This window comes from Heteronotia binoei, chromosome 14 (genome assembly GCF_032191835.1).
Source record: "Heteronotia binoei isolate CCM8104 ecotype False Entrance Well chromosome 14, APGP_CSIRO_Hbin_v1, whole genome shotgun sequence".
Taxonomy (NCBI): domain Eukaryota; kingdom Metazoa; phylum Chordata; class Lepidosauria; order Squamata; family Gekkonidae; genus Heteronotia; species Heteronotia binoei.
Genome location: NC_083236.1, coordinates 31,280,379 through 31,298,438, shown reverse-complemented (window position 1 = coordinate 31,298,438; position 18,060 = coordinate 31,280,379). Strand labels below are relative to the sequence as shown.

At 48.9% G+C, this 18,060-nt stretch overlaps 1 protein-coding gene across 7 annotated transcripts in view; it reads right to left on the bottom strand.

Moving 5' to 3' along the window:
• Positions 1-12,586: 12,586 nt before the first annotated feature.
• Positions 12,587-18,060, bottom strand: part of ESRP2 (epithelial splicing regulatory protein 2) — an 84,455-nt gene continuing 78,981 nt past the window's right edge. For 4 of the 7 annotated variants that reach the window (XM_060253685.1, XM_060253687.1, XM_060253686.1 and 1 more), the window contains exon 16: positions 12,587-13,993. In XM_060253685.1, the coding sequence (XP_060109668.1) occupies positions 13,835-13,993 (159 nt within the window). In that variant the 3' untranslated portion in view covers positions 12,587-13,834. Of the gene's footprint in view, positions 13,994-15,879; positions 15,992-18,060 lie in introns of all 7 variants that reach the window. The other 3 variants (XM_060253689.1, XM_060253690.1, XM_060253691.1) reach the window with 1 other exon arrangement.

Genomic DNA, 18,060 nt, shown 5'->3' with positions numbered 1-18,060 from the left:
GCATTAGAGTTTTTGAGAGAACATGTAAGTAGAAACAAAGGTGTTTTGCCCCAGTACAGTTCAGGCCTCGGATTCAGTGGGAGCTCACAGGAGCAAAGCTCCTGAACCTTTCTGAGAGTTCCACCTCCTCCTGAGAGTGCTACCTCCTTGTCCATTGAAGAGTATGTGCAGCTGTATAACAATCCCTGGATGAGCTCCACCACCTATTTTTCTACAAAATGACCCCTGCCGTACTTAATAGATAGTTCTGCCATAAGAGCGCTGGATTTCTTTTTCCCCAGAAGCATAACCCCTCCCCACAGTAAGGATGCCTGTCTGTCTCTCAGAAGTTTCAGCAGCATGGCTGATCTTTCATGTTCAATTGTCTAGTGTGTTAAATAGTTTGACCCACTTCACATTCATTCTATTATTCATACAATTATATTATATTCATTCATACAATTATATTATATTGTATAGTTTTAATGTTAAAATTTTAAGGTTTTTAGATTTTTAAATGTTTTGACTTTTTAATTGTAATAATTCTGCACTTTGTTTTATTGTTTTACCGTTTGCTGTGAGCCACCCTGAGCAATTTTATGGGAAGGGCGGGATATAAGTCATAGAATAAATAAAAAATAAATAAAAATTCTTGGTAGACCTTATTCCGGCTTTGTAAGCTGGTCACCTCATCTTGCACCCAGGGAGGTGAAGGCCAAGGCCCCTTCATAGCTGAGATGAGATTGGAAGTGAAACCAGAGTTGCTGACCACCGATACTGTTAGAAGCATACCTCTGTTCTCTGTGCTTGTGTGAGGCGGTGTGGAGGAAAAGGTCTGCACAGGTGATAGAAATAAGAAACGGAGCAGAAACTATTCTGGAAATTTCAACTAGACCCCCTCCCCCATTTACTTTCCTTGTGTGGCTTACTGTGGCTTTCCTTGACATACTTTGAAATTAGGCTGTTGTGGCAGCCATCTTAAATATCTCCACCAGAGGCGCCATGACACCTAGCATGGTAGAGTGGTTAGAGAGTTAGGTTAGTGACCTAAAAAAAGGTAAAGTGTGAGACTGTGCAAAACACCAGTTGTTTCTGTGACCTACACAGCCACAAAGCTTTCAGCCTAGGATGATTGGAAATTCAGCTATGGGCTGGGAAATTCCTGGTGACCTGGGAGTGGAGGCTGGGGATGGGGGTTGGGGAGGGGAGGTATTTCAGCGGTGTATAATTCCATAGGGTGTACCCTCCAAAGCTGCCATTTGCTCCAGTGTAACTGGTCTCTATCATCTGGAGATCAGTTGTAATTCAAGGAGAGGCCCAGACTTCACCTGGAGGCTGGTGACCCTCAAGGTTGTTGGGGGAGGCAGGCCTTCAGCTGCTTGGAGGAAGGATGAGATAAAACAAGACACATTTTTTTTTTAAATGAGAGCGTACAAGAGAGTTTTTTTTGCTCAGTGGATGGGTCCAGTTTTGCTTTGCCTGGACAATGTTGCCGTTTCTTCCACTTGGCATCTTTTCAAGGCTCCAGCCAGCGGTGCTAATGTTAATTAGCTGACGGCCTCAGAGGGGAAAGCAGGACAGGGGCTGTCAATATCGGACCTTCCAGTCACCCGCTTTCTTGTGTGGCGTGAGGCGTGTGGTGTGGGGTACACCTTTTCTCCTCATGGCTGTCCCCTGGCTGTGTTTGAAGCACCCCTGAATATCTCGGGGGAGGAGGGGCTCAGGGAAAGGCAAGGAACAGGCGATGACGTAAAGAGGGGAATCAAGGAGGGGTTGCTCTTGTCACCAATGAAAGGAAAGATTTTGACAGTTGGCAGATGAAGCGTTAGATGTTTCAAAGCATTTTTAACAACCATAATTCAACTTTGTTTTGTCAATCATGCTAATGAGGGCAACAAATAATCTGATTTCATTAATTTGCGACAGTTTTTAAAACTGTAACAAATTATGAAAATCTTTGCCACCATTAAGTCCAGGCTATATAAAACATGAGTGATTTTGTTTCCTTCGTTCTCTTCCATGCTCTCCTCACAGCAGCCCTCTGAGGTAAATGAGGCTGAGAGTATGTGGGACTGGCCCAAGGCCGCCAGTGAACTTCTGTGGCAGAATGAGGATTCGAACCTGACCTCAGTAGGGAATGTTGGCTCTCCAGATGTTTTTTGCCTACAACTCCCATCAGCCCCAGCCAGCATGGTCAATGGCTGGGGCTGATGGGAGTTGTAGGCAAAAAAACATCTGGAGAGCCAACATTCCCTACCCCTAGTCCAATGCTCTAAACCACAGCATCGGTCTATAGTTAGAAAATTTAAAAACAAAATGCAAAGCAAAACAAATTTAACTGCAATTTAGAAGCCTCTGCAGCTGCACATCGTTGGATATTTTTATTTCTTTATTAAAATATTTTTACACCTTATTTTTAAGGCGGGCTTAATGTAATAATTAAAACATTGCAAGTTGAAACCAAAAGTAAACTAACAAATCCCCAAATACAAACCTTCCCCCCCAGTAAAGGATGACTGCCATTCATAACCCATCAAAAATCCTGGCAAGGAATTAGGCCTTTGCAGTGCCCTTCAGGGGTCCTTATTGTGTTATGGCAATTCTTTGCCTTTGGATTGTCTTATCCACAGGAAAAACCAGGGCTTTTAATTCATTTTGAAAGGGACCTTCTAGTCTGGACTGTCTTGCTGGTGCGTGTGGCTAAATTCATGTGTGCTAAGTCTGACCACTGGTCCACCCAGACCAGTCTTGTCTCCTTGGACTGGCTGAAGCTCTCCCGGGCCCCAGGAAGAGAACATGTCTGTCTCATCTCCCTGCTTATGTTGAGATTCTTTAACTGGCAATGACAGGGATTGAACCTGGGACCTTCATCTTTTGTATGCAGTCAGCACTCAACCTTTGAGAAATGACCTCTTCTCCTGCTCACTTCAGTGGGAAGAAACTTGGCTGGCTTCAGTCCCCTGCTCCCTAAAAGGCAACCAGAGCTCAGGTGTTCTCCAAAGAGAGATTGATTTGCCTCTATCATTTTACTTATCTGGTCAGACCTCTGATCTCTCTGCCTCCCTTATGTCACTGTGAATCCTGCTGATTTATGACTGGCTTCCTGCTTAACCTTTCTTCCTCAACTCCTCCCCCCCCCCCCTCCTACACAAAGAACATCTTCAGTGAGTTATCCAACCAGGACTCTCAAGATCTCTTTCCTGGTCAGTTACTGCCAATTTGAACCCCATCACTGTATATTTATAGTTAGGGGGTTTGGCTCCAATGTGTACTACTTTGCACTTGCCCATGCTGAAACTCATTTGCCACGTTGATGCCCACTCACCCATCCTCAACAGATCCCTGACTTATTGAAGCTGGATGAGTGGTCTTGTTGAGGTCCCTTGTCATACTCCACCCTCCTATCTCTAGGAATTTTCCAATCCAGACTTGGCAAAAGCACTTGGTCACCTCCCACCCAAATACTGAGCCATGCTGCCTTCCCGGCAACCAGCTTCCTTACGCAGCAGGAAAAGATGGAGGCAGCTATTCTTGTATCTCTATGCAAGTGCTGGGAAGTTGGCGGTAGGTTTCGTAAAGTCTCTTGGCCTGGCCTTCAGCTCTAACCTTCTCAGCTCCTGCCTGGGGCCTGAATTTTCTCTCCCTCCTACTCAGAAGGGGGATCCTGCCGAGCCAGCCACCTCCTCCCCGCTGCTTCCAGCCAGGAGCTGGTCTCGCTCCTGGCTTCATTAAAGAGCTATTAAAAGCAAGCAGGGAACGGCTTCTTGTTTTCTCTGGCCTCCCCTGACACCTCTCTACCTCGCCCCTGCCAGCAACAGCCATTAAATAACTATTTCAGAGCTCCGGCAAAGCGGCCTCCATTTAGATAGTTCCAAGCATTTTGCAAGCTGCTTGGTGTATTAGAACAAATGGTGCCCATGGTGAAATCTAATGGCAGGGCACTTAGCCCAAAAAGGAGGGGAGGGGAAGCAGGATGGTTGGGGTGCCTTCCCTTCCCCTCCCTTTGCCGCGCCATAAAGGGTTTGTTGTGCCCATCAACATGGGCGACCCGACGCCTCATGGCGCCCTAGGCAGACTAGCTGCCTTCTGCCTCCCAAGCGCCTTCTCCCTCCCTTCGGACCCTTTCCCACTCTGTTGTGTCCTGCAATTCGGCCCCTGAATTTACAACACAGTGCTAGTGCGCGCGCACAGAGGCGACCAGTGGAAAACCTCAGGTTGCCGGATGTAAGGACGAAAATGCACTCCGCTTATGAAGATCTGTAGCGGGAGGTTTAACTGGCCAGGATTGGACCTGGCCAGATAAGGGGGTTGTTCCAGGAGATGTATATAATTGGTGACCCAGTCCCACCATGTGGTCTTGTGATGTACTCGCCAATAAAGCATGTTGCCTTTTAAACATCTCAGAACTCAGTACATTACACTGGCGACGAGGATGGGATCCTAGCCGGGTCTGCGGGCAGCTAGTTTCCCCTGCTGGGAGATTGCTGACCTGTCTGGAGATAAAGAAGGCACGCAGCTCAGATGGGCAGAAGCACCCACCGCCGCTGAAGCAACCACCGCTGCCAGAGTGCCCGCCGCCACCATGGAACCCTGAGCCGGATGGCAGGCCACATCACAGAGTTTGACCCCAACAAACACAAAAGGTGGGAGACTTATGCAGAACGTGATTACGGAGGGGAATGCCACGTTCGAGATCGCCAAAGGTCTCTCTACCCCCGCGAAAGTCACCGCGAAAACTTATGAGAAGGTAATCAAACTCCTGACAGGGCATTACTTACCCCAGCCATCCATCAGCACCCACCAATTCCTGTTCCACAAGAGGGATCAGGAGGCGGGAGAGACGGCTGCCATCTACTTGGCCGCTCTCTGCCAAATCGCTGGAAACTGCAGCTTCGACAAGCTGGAGGAAGCCCTGCGGGATCGATTTGTCTGGGGCCTCCAGGACGAAAGGCTACAGCAAAAGCTTTTCGCAAAGGATGAGCTGACCCTCCAACTTGCCTTCATTGAAGCCACCTCATTTGAGAGAGTCACCAAGACACACTACAGCCCTCAGGTGGAAGCCGTCCACCACAAGGAGATGGCGTCGGGCAACCACGAGGAGGAAGAGGCACACCAGCTCCGCCGCCAACCAGGAAACGGGCTGAAATCTTCCACCCGGCTGCAAGCTACAGAGAGGCCCGCCAGCACAAAGTGCGCCAGCTGTGGAGACCCACACGAGCAACGTGTGAGGAAAAACCCCTTACAGAACATCATAGTCATCAACTTGGTTGCCAGAGCACCTGGAGAAGTAACTCACACACGTCTGCCCAGAGAGTGTGAGTGAACCTATCCAGGGGCAAAAGGGACTTATGCAGTACTAGCAGCCATAACGCTACGAAGGCACTCAAGACCGGTACAAGAGTACCCACCAGGAGAACAGAGGGCTTCCCACCATTCTGTATGACTTCCATCTCAGCCGTGGAGCGGAGGAGACTGCGCCGCCAGGAGCTATCCAGGCGAACGGTTTTGAAGCACTGACCATGGAATCCACTGTGGAGGGCTAACACCACACGCAGCCATCTTCTTACCAGGCCAGACTCCATTCCAGCGAAGCGAACAGCTCACGTACTCACCAGATGTCACCTGTGATTGCAGGCAATCGACCCACCCCAGGCATGGCCAACTGTCCAACCGCCACTGTCTTTGTCCAGCGAAACCTTGGACAAAACACTGGTGACAATAGAAGATTGAAGAAGAGGAAGAACATCTAAATCCAGAGCCAAGTATCTTTTCACCGACTGGGTGTTACCTTAGATAACAATTTGGCCATCTATAGTCACCCTCTTAGATAAGTGTGATAAACTCAAGCACACCTCCACCCAGTGATTTCCCCCATTCTTCTCTGTACTGTCACCTTGGAGCACCCCCACCCTGGTTCATTTCAACCTGAGAGTTCACTCAGGTAACCAGAACCCAAGCCTGTTCATTGGTCAGTTATGGGCACCCAATTAGATGCCATCAATGAACTTTCTATTGGCTATCGCAGTAGTCCAGCCCTTATGGTCACTGTGAAGCCTCCCCTTTTTGGGAGGTCATGCATCAGGTGACCACCTTCCTCCTCCCTCGTACCTCCCATCCCCTAAGGGCTCAAGATAGTTCTTATAACCTGTGGACTAGTTACCCACAGGTGTGCTTCTAGCAGTATCCCAATTCCGCTGTCTAGATCCGTCCTCGATTCTAAGGCCAAGTTTCGGGTCCCCTCTCCCACTTCCTCGCTCGTCGCCATTGGAGCCTTCCTTGAAGACTACAATCGGTAAATATCACCCTGTTCGTCTACCCATGTGTTCCTCTATATCTCTATTTTTCTTAGGACTTTATGTATGATTTTATGAGTATTTTATCTTGTATGGAAGCCTATATTTTTCTGGAATAAATTTTAATTGTTTTACTTAATTAGAGTCCCTAATATTTTTAAGCATTAATTTCTGGACGTAGAATCCTGTATACACAGGTAAAAGATCCTGATTAAGCCAGGTGCCTACCTGACAATTCCCCAACCTCGTTTTGAGGGCATTTTGGCTTACAAACGGGACTGCCCCTACCACAACACGAATTGTAGGAGCTGCAGAAAAGTGGGCCACATCGTGTGCGCTTGCAGAGCCAAGACCAACTGCAGGCGCCAATCCATGCACCACGACTTGACGGACGCTCACATGACCGCATCGACTAGCATCCAGGTAATGAATTTGCCCCTGGACACCCCTGATAAGGTCAAATCGAGGGTGCTCCCTGCATAAGGGAGCTGGACTCTGGATCCTCCATCTGCATAATTTCAGAGGAATCCCTAAGAAAACTTTGCCCCCACAGCTGGCCCCTGTTGCGGCCTGATTTCATACTGCGGGACTTCCAAAAAAACCCTGTACAGATTTTGGGATGGGCCACTGTGAGGGTAGGGTTCAATAACTTTAAGGGGGCACTGGACATACTCGTGGTCAAGCGCCAGCTCACCACATTACTGCGTCTGGCCTGGTTCAGACCTCTGGGCATACAAATAGCTGGGGTGCAGCAGATACAATCGCACAATTTTGAAATTGTGCCGGGAATTCCTGGAGGTATTTGATGGGACTCTGGGGTGCTATAAGGGGCCTCCCATCACCTTATAGCTCGACCCTCATGTGAGACCAATATGGCTGAAGGCCAGGTGAGTTCTGTTCGCTTTAAAACCAAAAATCGAAGCAGAGCTGGACTGCCTCGTGGCCCAGGGAGTGCTAGAGCCGGTTTCGTGCGCTATATGGGAGAACCCCATAGTCACTCCGGTGAAGCAAAATGGGGACATGCGCATATGCGCAGACTATAAATGCACAATAAATAAAGTGCTCCAGGACAACCTATACCCCATCCCAGTGGTCAGCCACGTCCTTGCATCCCTGGCCGGCTCTAAGGTTTTTGGGAAGCTGGACTTGGCCCAAGCATACCATCAGCTCCCAGTGGATGCTGAGACTGCTGAGGTCCAAACAATAGTGACACACAGGGGGGCTTTCAAGGTGTGACAGTTACAATTTGGAGTAAGTGTGGCTCTGGGAATCTTTCAGAGCATAATGGACTCTCTCCTCAAAGAGATTCCTGGAGTACAACCCTTTTTCGATGATGTTTTGATCACCACCCTGGACGCCAAGGAGTTCAGTTGCTGTTTGCGAGAGGTACTCCACCGCTTCCAGACTGTGGGATTTAAGATGAAACGAGAGAAGTGCTCTCTCGGGGTGCTGAGGGTGGAGTTCTTGGGGTTTGCAGTGGACGCCGCAGAAATACACCTGACGGCCGACAAGATCAGGGTGATAGTCCACGCCCTGCCCCCACAAGGCGGAGTTACAACATTTTTTGGGACTCTTGAACTTTTATCATTCCTTCTTGCCCCACAAAGCTCCCCTTGCAGAACGCCTACATAGGCTCCTCGATAAACACGCCCTGTGGGTCTGGGAAGAAAAGCAGGTCACCACTTTTCAGGCAGTCAAGGGCATCCTGGTTTCCAATGCTGTTCTCCACCATTTTGATGAGTACCTTCCAATGATTCTAGCATGCGACGCTTCCCCGTACGGGGTGGGTGCCGTCCCGGGTCACCAACTCCCGGATGGGAGGGAAGTCCCTGTGGCCTACTACTCTTGGGACCTTGACCCCCGCAAAGCGTAACTATGCCCAAATCGACAAGGAGGCGTTGCCAATCATGGCAGGTGTGTACAAATTCACCGACTACCTGTACGGCAGGCATTTCATGATTGTCACAGACCACAAGCCGCTGCTGGGCCTCCTTGCCCCGGACCGCCAGACGCCGCAAATCCTGTCACAGCGCATCCTGTGGTGGAACCAGTTCCTCAATTCGTACACGTATAAGCGAGTTCACCGCCCTGGCAAAGCAATGGGACACGCAGACACCCTCAGACTCTTTCTGCTGTCCTTGATGGACCCCGACCCGGCCCCTGCCCACCACGTGATGCTACTGGAGACTCTACTGGAGAGGCCCCTCCCTGCCGCTGAGGTAGCTTGGGCCATGGGCAGAGACTGCATCCTCGCATGTATTTTGAACTGGGTGGGGAGGGGGTGGCCCACAGGCAAACTGGACGCTGATTTCAGGCCATTTGCATCCTGCCGGAATGAAATGTCCATACACAAGGGGTGCATTCTCTGGGGAAGCAGGGTGGTGGTCCCCCCCCCCCCCCACTTCAGAAGCAAGTGCTCAAAGCCTTGCACGAGACGCACCTGGGGATAGCGCGCACAAAGGCCCTAGTGCATAGTTATGTCTGGTGGCCGGGGATGGACGAAGAGATAGAGGGGTGGTTTAGAAGGTGCCAACCCTACCAAGAGTCCAGGCCAGATCCGTCCAGTGCCCCCATCCACCACTTGAGTCCAATCATGTGCTGTGGTCCCAGCTACACCTAGACTTCGCGTGGCCATACCAGGGCCAAATATTACACAAAGTGGTTGGAGGTGATTCCCATAGCTTCAACCTCCATCGTGGCCGGGGTCAGAGCTGTACAAAGGGTCTTTTGCACCCATGGGATCCCTGAGACCTTAGTCATGGATAACGGAACTGCTTTTACCTCCCGGGACTTCAAGGAGTTCCTGAATAGGTGCCTCATCCGGCACATACGGTCCGTTCCCTTTCATCCAGTCACCAACGGCCAAGCAGAGGGCATGGTGCACACCACCAAGGAGGCCCTGGCTCGCATAATGCAGGGGGACTGTGACCACCGCTTGGCAGCCTTCCTTTTTGGGAACTGAATCACCCCCAACCCAGTCATCGGCTTAAGCCCTGCAGAGCTGCTCATGGGTAGGAGGTTAACCACTAGGCTAGATAGGTTGCATCCTGACAGGGCCCTGGACCTCCACATCTCCCCTGAGACAAGAGAAGCCACTAGGGGGTTCTTTCCAGGGGACCTGGTCTATGTGAAGAACTTTGCAAGCGGGCCAGAATGGCTACCAGCCCGAGTGCTGCAGGTCACCAGGTCCCGGTCTTACAAAGTCTCATCAGAAGGGGGCCATTTCCTCCGGAGACACATTGATCAGCTGCGCTGTTGCACCTTGCCGGAAGAACCAGCAGAGCCGGGGGAACGGGGAGCAGGGTGATAGCAGTAACACCACCAGAAGCCACCCAGCCGGTGCCGACCTCGCCAGCCCTGCCGGTGGAGGGGCCCCGCAGCGGCTGAAGCAACTCTCCCTAGTGGGAGGCAAGAGGAGCCCCCGGAGCGGTTGCAGGCACCGGACAGCGCTCTTCTGGCTTCACCCCACAACGAGGAACCAGCAGCCACTGCCACAACAACAGCCGCTCCGGCTCACCAGATCAAACCTAGGGGGCTGAGGAGGGAACGTGGGCCACCGGCTTATTTGAAAGACTATGTTTCTTGAACTAGGGGGGGAGAAGTGTTGTATCTTGCATCCCTGAATTTACAATACAGCGTGAGTGCGCGCACACAGAGGCAACCAGTGGGAAACCGCAGGTTGCCGAACGTAAGGACAAAAATGCACCCCACCTATGAAGATCTGTGGCGGGAAGTTTAACTGGCCAGGATTGGACCTGGCCAGGTAAGGGGGTTGTTCCGGGAGATGTATATAATTGGGGACCTGGCCCCGCCACGTGGTCTTGTGATGTACTCGCCAATAAAACATGTTGCCTTCTAAACGTCTCAGAACTCAGTACATTACACACTCCGTGCCAATTTCAATGCCAGAACCGGCTCTAGCGCCGAGTTCTGGCTCTCTAAAGCACCCTCCTCCCCGGCCGAACACTCGAAAAGCGGCTAAAACTGCACTGCAGTGCTGGGGCACGCTCATCGTCCCTCAGGAAGAGCATCTGAAAGGGCAACCCCCGCTGCCACTGACTCCTCTCTCATCCAGGAAGTGGAGAGGGAAAGAGTCAGTGGCAGCCGGGGTCGGCCTTTCAGGACGCTCATCCTGAGGGACGGTGAGTGCACCCTGGCCCCGCGGCACAGTTTTAGTCGTGTTTCGAGTGTTCAGCCGGGGAGGGGGGGCTTTAGAGAGCCGGAATGCAGCGCTAGAGCCGGTTCTGGTGTTGAAATTGGCACGAACTGGGAAAGGGTCTGAAGGGAGGGGGAGGAGGAGTCGTGGCAGGAAGGGGGGAGGCATGACGAGGGGGGTGTGGAGCCGCGGCGGGGATGGGGGGAGGCGCTGGGGGAGGCGAAGGAAATGGAGGGGCGGGCGGCGGCAGTGAGTGGTGGTAGCAGTGGGGGGCGAGGAAGGCAAACTAGGTGCTTGCTTTGGGCACTGGGAAGGGAGTGGGAAGCCTAATTTGGCGAACCCACCCTCCTGGAGTCCTAGGCAACTGCCTAGTTTGCCTAGTAGGAGAGCCAGCCCTGCCCATCAAGGCAGAATCATTAGAGCAAAATCCCATGAAGAGGCTCTGATAAATTTAAAAATGATCACAATGATGCTGCATTTATTTTAAAAACCCGGCCATCCCCACTTCCATCTAGAACTTTTTAAGGAGGCACTTACTGATGCAAACAAAACATTTCAATTAAAAAACTATGGAGCTTTAGTTCAAATCCCGGCTCTGCCTGGAACTCGCTCAGTGGCCTTAGGCTAACCATAAAAGACATTGAATGGATCTTAGGATCTGGGCTTTTGAGCAGGAATGCACAGGAATGGAGTTCCGGCTGGTTTGGTGTCAGGGGTTGTGGCCTAATATTCAAATGAGTTATTGCTGGGCTTTTTCTACAAAAAGGCCCTGTGTGTGTGTGTTTGCGCTATTTTGGTGGAAAATGCTGTCACGTCTCAGCCAACTTATGGCAACTCCATTGCGTTTTCAGGGCAAAAGACACGAGAGGTGGTTTGCTGTTGGTACTAACTATGGCTGACCCTGCTTAGTTACTGAGATGTGGTGAGATCAGGCTAGCCTGGCCCATCCAGGTTGGGGTACTTTAGTTCACTTATAAAATAAAATCGGTTCCACTGTGGGGATTTCCTTCTCCCACTGGCCAACCATCTCCTCTCAAAATAGCAATAATTCTTTACATACGAGCAAGAATCCACAGCTTTTGCAATAGACCAAACCAGCTTCCTGAATTAACTACATCAGACCACATTCATGGGGATAAATGCATGGGACTATTTCACAGTATCCAGTGGTAACAGCTGCAAATCTAACACATTTTCCCTTTCTCCCCCCCCCCCACCTTGACCCAGTTCAGCTTGGAATCAAAAGGGAACCAAACAAAAGGACATTTTTTTTCAAGGGCACAGCATCTCTGAGAAAAAGGCTCTCCCCTCACCCCACAGCTATGACTAAAGCAAGAGCCAGAACTACTGTGTGTATTAAAATTATTGCAAATATTGTGAGAAGCACAAGTCTAAGAAATCCCAAAGTTCCACTTCCGTGCCTCCATTACAACCAAATGCAGTGCAATGGGGACATCTACTGTCAGGATGTCTTCATTACACCCTTTTAAGGATGATTTTCTTTCCATGGCATCTGAAGAAGTGAGCTCTGACTCACAAAAGTTCACAATGTAATAAATGTTGTTAATCTTCAAGGTGCCACTGGACTCTTGGTTTCCTTAGGTCATTGATGACTCTGCTTCACACAAGTCTAATTTCCTGCCCAGATCTCACTGTGTGCATGCCCCTCTGCCCTGAGTGCAAATACATACATAGTTCTCTGTCCAGTGGGACGGGGGGAGGAAAAGGAGGAGAGATTGGATTTATATCCCACCCTTCACTCAGAATGGCTTACAATCTCCTTTCCCTTCCCCTCCACACAACAGACATCCTGTGAAGTAGGTGGAGCCGAGAGAGCTCTGACAGAAACCTCTCTTGAGAGGAGCAGCTCTGCGAGAATGCAAGGTCACAGGGCAGGTGCATTTGGAGGAATGGGGGATCAAAAGCAGTTTTCCCAGATTAGAGTCCACGTACTTAACCACTACACCAAAGTGGCTCCTGCTTGTATCTGAAAAGGGGAGTTTTGACTCTTGATCTCCAAGGCACTACTGGACTTGAGTCTACTGTAAACCAACACAGCTGTTCTCTGAAACAAAAAGAAACAATTTAACTGCAAACCAGTTTATGGTGCATGGGCTCAGAGGAAAATGCCCAGTGATATAGTAAGGCCACAATGTTATTTCTTCAAGCATCTTTTGTTTTTATTTCTTGTTATATAAAGAAGCGTACATCATCATTTGGGAGGTGAGAGGGCAGGGGCTTTCCATTTTAAGTACTACTCAGAGTTGTACACTCTTTTAACACACACAATTTTTTTTCCTGTGATCACAGGTACCTTGAGAGCCACTCGCAAAAAAAAAAAAAAATCCTGGCTCCTTTCCAGTTTCCTCTGCTGTTATTGCACATTTGAGAAAAATCTTGGATCAAAAGGCACAGTAAAAACAAAATCATCTAGTGCTTCTACAGTAGATGTTTCCACACACGCACTGTACAACATAAAACTAAATTCTTTAGACATGTATACATACAGACACACACATAAAAAAACAAACCATGCACTAGCTGGGACTCAGGGTTGCCTTGTTGCTTCGTAATATACAAATAAAGTATAGTTTAATATTGTAAACAAATGGCATGCACAAAGACTATAGCAAAAAAAAAATCTTTTAACATAGTATCTGAGAGCTATGATGCTTAAATAAAACAAAATATATAATTTACTAGTCCTCAGTGTTTATGTGCCATTCTTGTCCTAGTGAGAGTTTTAAAATTCTGGAATTATTATTATTTTTTTGGTTCAGTTTGCTTCACAGATTGGCAGCTTGAATGTTTAGAGACATATGGCTTTCTTTCTTTGCATTGTACCCCACAAAAAGTTTTCTTTTTTCATTAAAAAAAAAGGAAAATTACTCCATCGTAATGCAGCTTCTTAAGCTGCTCTTCAGCTATGGGACATAACAACAACAACAAAAATCATACAATTTGCCAGGCTGCACTGGAGAGAGAAAGAATGGGGTGTTCCAGGGGCCTATTTGGCAAGTCTGGCTTCAAAACAAATTGGTAATTTGAAGGAAATGTTGGTTTCAAGCTTCCACTCCAAAATTGATATGTAAAACTAAAAATAACAGTAGCAGTATCCCATCATGGATGCCTTTGCCCAAGTGCAGTCACATGATTTCCAAATTCAGTGGCTGGAAATTATTAGGGCAACTGTCTTGAAATCAAGCACTGTGGCTCTACAAAGTGAGTGCTCTGGAGAGCGTGTGTGTGGGAGGGGGCGTTTCTGGCCTATCCCTTCCCCCACTTGAATGGCTGTTTGTCCCATCACATCAGAAGGAGAAGGCACTTTGATGGGGGAAGACCACTTCCTTAAAAGGCACCAATTTTTAGTCAAACTCCCCCCGCCCCCCATAAAGGAGTCTGTTGGTTAGATCAGGCAGAGTTCCACACAGTGGCTGCCCAAGAGGTGTCCGCTCCTCTCAGCCACGGCTTTCTTCGCGGAGTCCAGGCTGGGGAAGGTGACCAGGGCCTCTCCGCTGGGCTGCCCACTGAAGTTGTAAAGCAGAAGGATGGAATCCGTGTGGAGCTGCAGGGAGAGAGAAGCCGGTCAGAAAACAAGGAAAGAGGCGAGGAAAAGTCGAAGATTAACAAGGAAGTGATGCAACTCTGGACAACAAAAATAAGTCGAAGATTAACAAGGAAGTGATGCAACTCTGGACAACAAAATTAGCAGGAGCAGAAGGTAAAGGAAAGAGACAGAGGGGGGGGGGAGATGAGAAACTAGAGAAGAAATTAGATCACAGTTACTGTGAAATTAGAAAGTTATCAACCAGTGGGCTCAGACTGGTGTAACTCTGCATAGCACAGAATTGCCAGCTCTGTATTGGGAAATACCTGCAGATTTGGGGGTGGAGCTTGGAGGGGGTGGAGCTTGGGAAGGGGAGGGAACTCAGCAGGGTATAATGCCATAAAGTCCACCCTCCAAAGCAGCCATTTTCTCCAGGTGCCTCCTGGAGGCTGGCAACTATACACTGCATTATAAGTGTACTGGGGGGAACCAGGAAATCAAAACAGCAAAGACAGATCAATAAATGTTCCACACTGCAAAAATGTATCAAGACACCTAAAAGCACTGGGAAAAAGAAAAGAAACTCCATAAAAACCAGAGACTTCCAAAATAATCCATTCATTGGGAGAGAGGAAAACATGGACATTTAGAGGCTTGAGGAAAGGGAACCTTGAAGGATTGTTTTGAAGAGCAGCTAGGATATATACATACAAAGAAAGGGCTTACAGGCAGGAATATTAGTTCTGAGACAGGCAATACCCAAAATGGAGATGGGGCACCAATTACGTTGCGCGGTAAATGGAATCAGAGCACAATTAATAGGGGAGCCTGGGCCAGCTCCTAGACTATCTAATCCCACTCCCACACCCTAGGTTTAGAGTCCTCCAAATAAAACACATCTGGCTCCTAAAGTTAAAAATGGAGAAGACCTTTGACAAGCCTTTTTAATGACTCCAAGTTGATCTGATATTGGAATTCTGGTTTTCCCAAGGCCCTGAAAACAGCACTCCACCAGCTAGGCTGGGATGGGTTTCAAAACTTCCTTCCAAGGAACTGCAGGTGCAGAAGTTTGGTGGGTGCTCTTCAGTGAGAAGATCAGTCAATGGTGGGCAGCTAGATTTGAGTCCAGTAGTACCTTAGAGACCAAAAAGAGGGGGGTTCTTTGGGGGGGGGGATAAACTTTTGAGAGTCGAAGTTCCCTTTGTCAGATAGAGCTTTGACTCTCAAACACTTAGATCCCCAAAATCTTGGTAGCCCCAAGGTGCTCCCGGACTCTCAGCTAGGTGGTCTACTGCAGACTAGCTCGGCTACCCTCTGAAACAATGGTGGGCAAGTTTCATGGCAAGTCAGACAGCAGAGCTGCTAAAAAAACGCACACTGCGCATGTTCAAAAGCACTCTTGTCTTCAAGAATATACATTTTCAGAATGGAAAACTATCTCACATGGTCAACTGAAAGAAAAGCATCACAATTCCCGGAAATATTAACACCACTCAGTCCCACAGAATCCAAAGTTAAATGCTTACTGTTTTGCCTGGGTTGACCTAAGTCTAACAAGGAGGATAGAAGCATCTTGTTAAAGGCAACTGCCAGAAAGCTGTAAATACAATCATGACAGCTTAACCAGGAACACCTCTCCAAAAACAAGAGATGACCAAGCAAACCTTCCCTCAATATGCCGTTCCTTGCAGGCAAACACAGCCCCACCCCCCACCCCCCCAATCATCAACACCACCGGATTAGTCAATTCATGCATGGCACAAAAGCAAGGGATGTGTTAGCGAGCAAAGTCCCCACCGCAAGCCGGGAAGGGAACAAATCATCCCCCCCCACACACCAGTCCCATCATTTCGCCCCTTCTCCGCTCATTCCCGAAGGTTCCATGGCGGCCGGGCCAAGCTTACCTTCATCGGAGGTTACAAACAGTTACAAACAGACCCATTCTTTCGGTGCTTGTAACACACTCCTGGCTTGGTCGTTGAGCTGCACGAGGCCACTGTAGTCATCGGGGGCATACTACAGTACAAGTGTGACACACACAAGGTCAGTCTTCACCCAACCAGCCGGCCTCACAGACCAGCACTTGCAAGCTTAGAAGAAAGGGGTGAGCTACCAGCATCGGGGAAGACAAAGACACAGGAATGCACAACGCTGCCATCTACTGTCAGACCAAATAGGGTTGCCAGTCCTGGTTTGGGGGTGGATCCCGGGGGTGGCAGGGTTTGGGGAAGGAAGGGACCTCAGCAGGGTATAATGCTACAGAGTCTACCTTGGTAATCTGGAGATCAACTGTAATAGCAGGAGAGCTCTAGGTGCCACCTGGAGGTTGGTAACCCTTGCCAGACTACCAGACCAGCCAGCCTGCTACTCAGACTGGCAGTGGCTATTTCTACACTGGCCTCTAAGTCCTTTCAGCCAAAGGTGCTAGCAAGTTGGGAAAAGCCTGGGGGACAGGAGTTCAGTGTAGTATAATGCCATAAAAGTCCACCCTCCAAAGCAACCATTTTCTCCAGGGAAATAACAGAAAAAACACCGGAAGCGATGAAATTTACACGGAAACGTGTATAAATACGTTTTAGTGCAAGCTTAAATGAAACTTAAACAAAACTAAGGAACACTGAGCTTTCAACATATGAATTTCCCCAAATATGTTGAAAGCTCCGAGTTCCTTAGTTTTGTTTTGTTTAAGTTTCCTCTAAGCTTGCACTAAAATGTATTTAGACACGTTTCTGTGTAAATTTCATTGCTTCCAGTGTTTTTTCTGTTTTTTTCCTATTGATTACACCGGTTCCAGTTGTTTTGATCATTTTCTCCAGGGGAGCTGATCTCTGTAGGATGGCGATCTGTTGTGATTCCAGGAGATCTCTAGGCACCACCTGGAGGCTGGCAAGTGTATTTGCGTCAGAAGTGCTATGGGTTTAAACTGAGGACCCCCTAAGCAGGCACTTCACCCACTAAGCAGGCAATAACACAGGGTTTAGGCAATCTCAGGGTACAGATGCGTGGATTTAATGGACAAGAATTTTGGATTTTTTGGACAAAGAAGAAGAGATTAGATTTATACCCCGTCCTTCACTGGGCGTCTCAAAGTGGCTTACAGTCTCCTTCCCCTTCCCGCAACAGATACTTTGTGAGGCAGGTGGAGCTGAGAGAGCTTTCCAAGAACTGCTGTTGAGACAGCAGCTCTGAGACAGCTGTGACTGACCCAAAGTCACATCAGCATCTGCATGTGGACGAGTGGGGAATCAAACCCAGTTCTCCCAGATTAGAGTCTGTGCTCCCAACGACCTCCTTGTTTTCGGGTGAGCCCCAGGAGTCTTGGGAAAGTGCCAGACGGTGGGGGGGGGGAGGAAAAGGTGCAAGCACCAGTTGTTTTCGACTCTGGGGTGACGTCACATCACAACATTTTCACGGCAAGAATCCAGCCACAAATACTCATAAAATTGGGGTGATGGAGAAGCTACAGGCCTATCTGACATAGTTTAACTGAAACGAGTTGTGGGAAACTGGAAAGACAGGAGTGGCTGGGAAGTTGGAGAAAGGCAAGGAAAAAACAAGAGGGGATAAGGTAATTAGAGGTGGGAGGCAAGGGGGGGCATTCACCACTGACTCAGTAAGACTAATCAGCGCACCATAAAAAACACTTCAGTCAGAAAGTCCAGGAAGAATGATCAGCGAATTTCTTTTTTACTGCTCCCGCCAATGGGGTTGAGAACCCACAAGCATTTACCTTAAGGCCTTGCCAACCTCCTGGTGGGTCCTGAAGATCTCCCAGAACTGATTTCCAGATGACAGACATCTGGAGAAAATGGCTGCTTTGGAGGATAGACCTTCCAGAGGTCCCTCCCCAATCCCTCCCCTTCCCAGACTCCACCCCTAAACTTCTAGGAATTTCCCAACCGGAAGTTGGCAAGCTTATTATTGTAGTGCACCCCAGGGGTATGTTTCTCCTAATAGTAGCCGGGTACAGAGTGACTTTTCCCAACATAAATAAGCTTTCCCTGTGTTTCCTGTTAACTCAAGTTCCATGGCACCAAGCAGCAGAAGTGACATCCCCTGCCAAAAGAAGATTTTGTCCTTGCCTT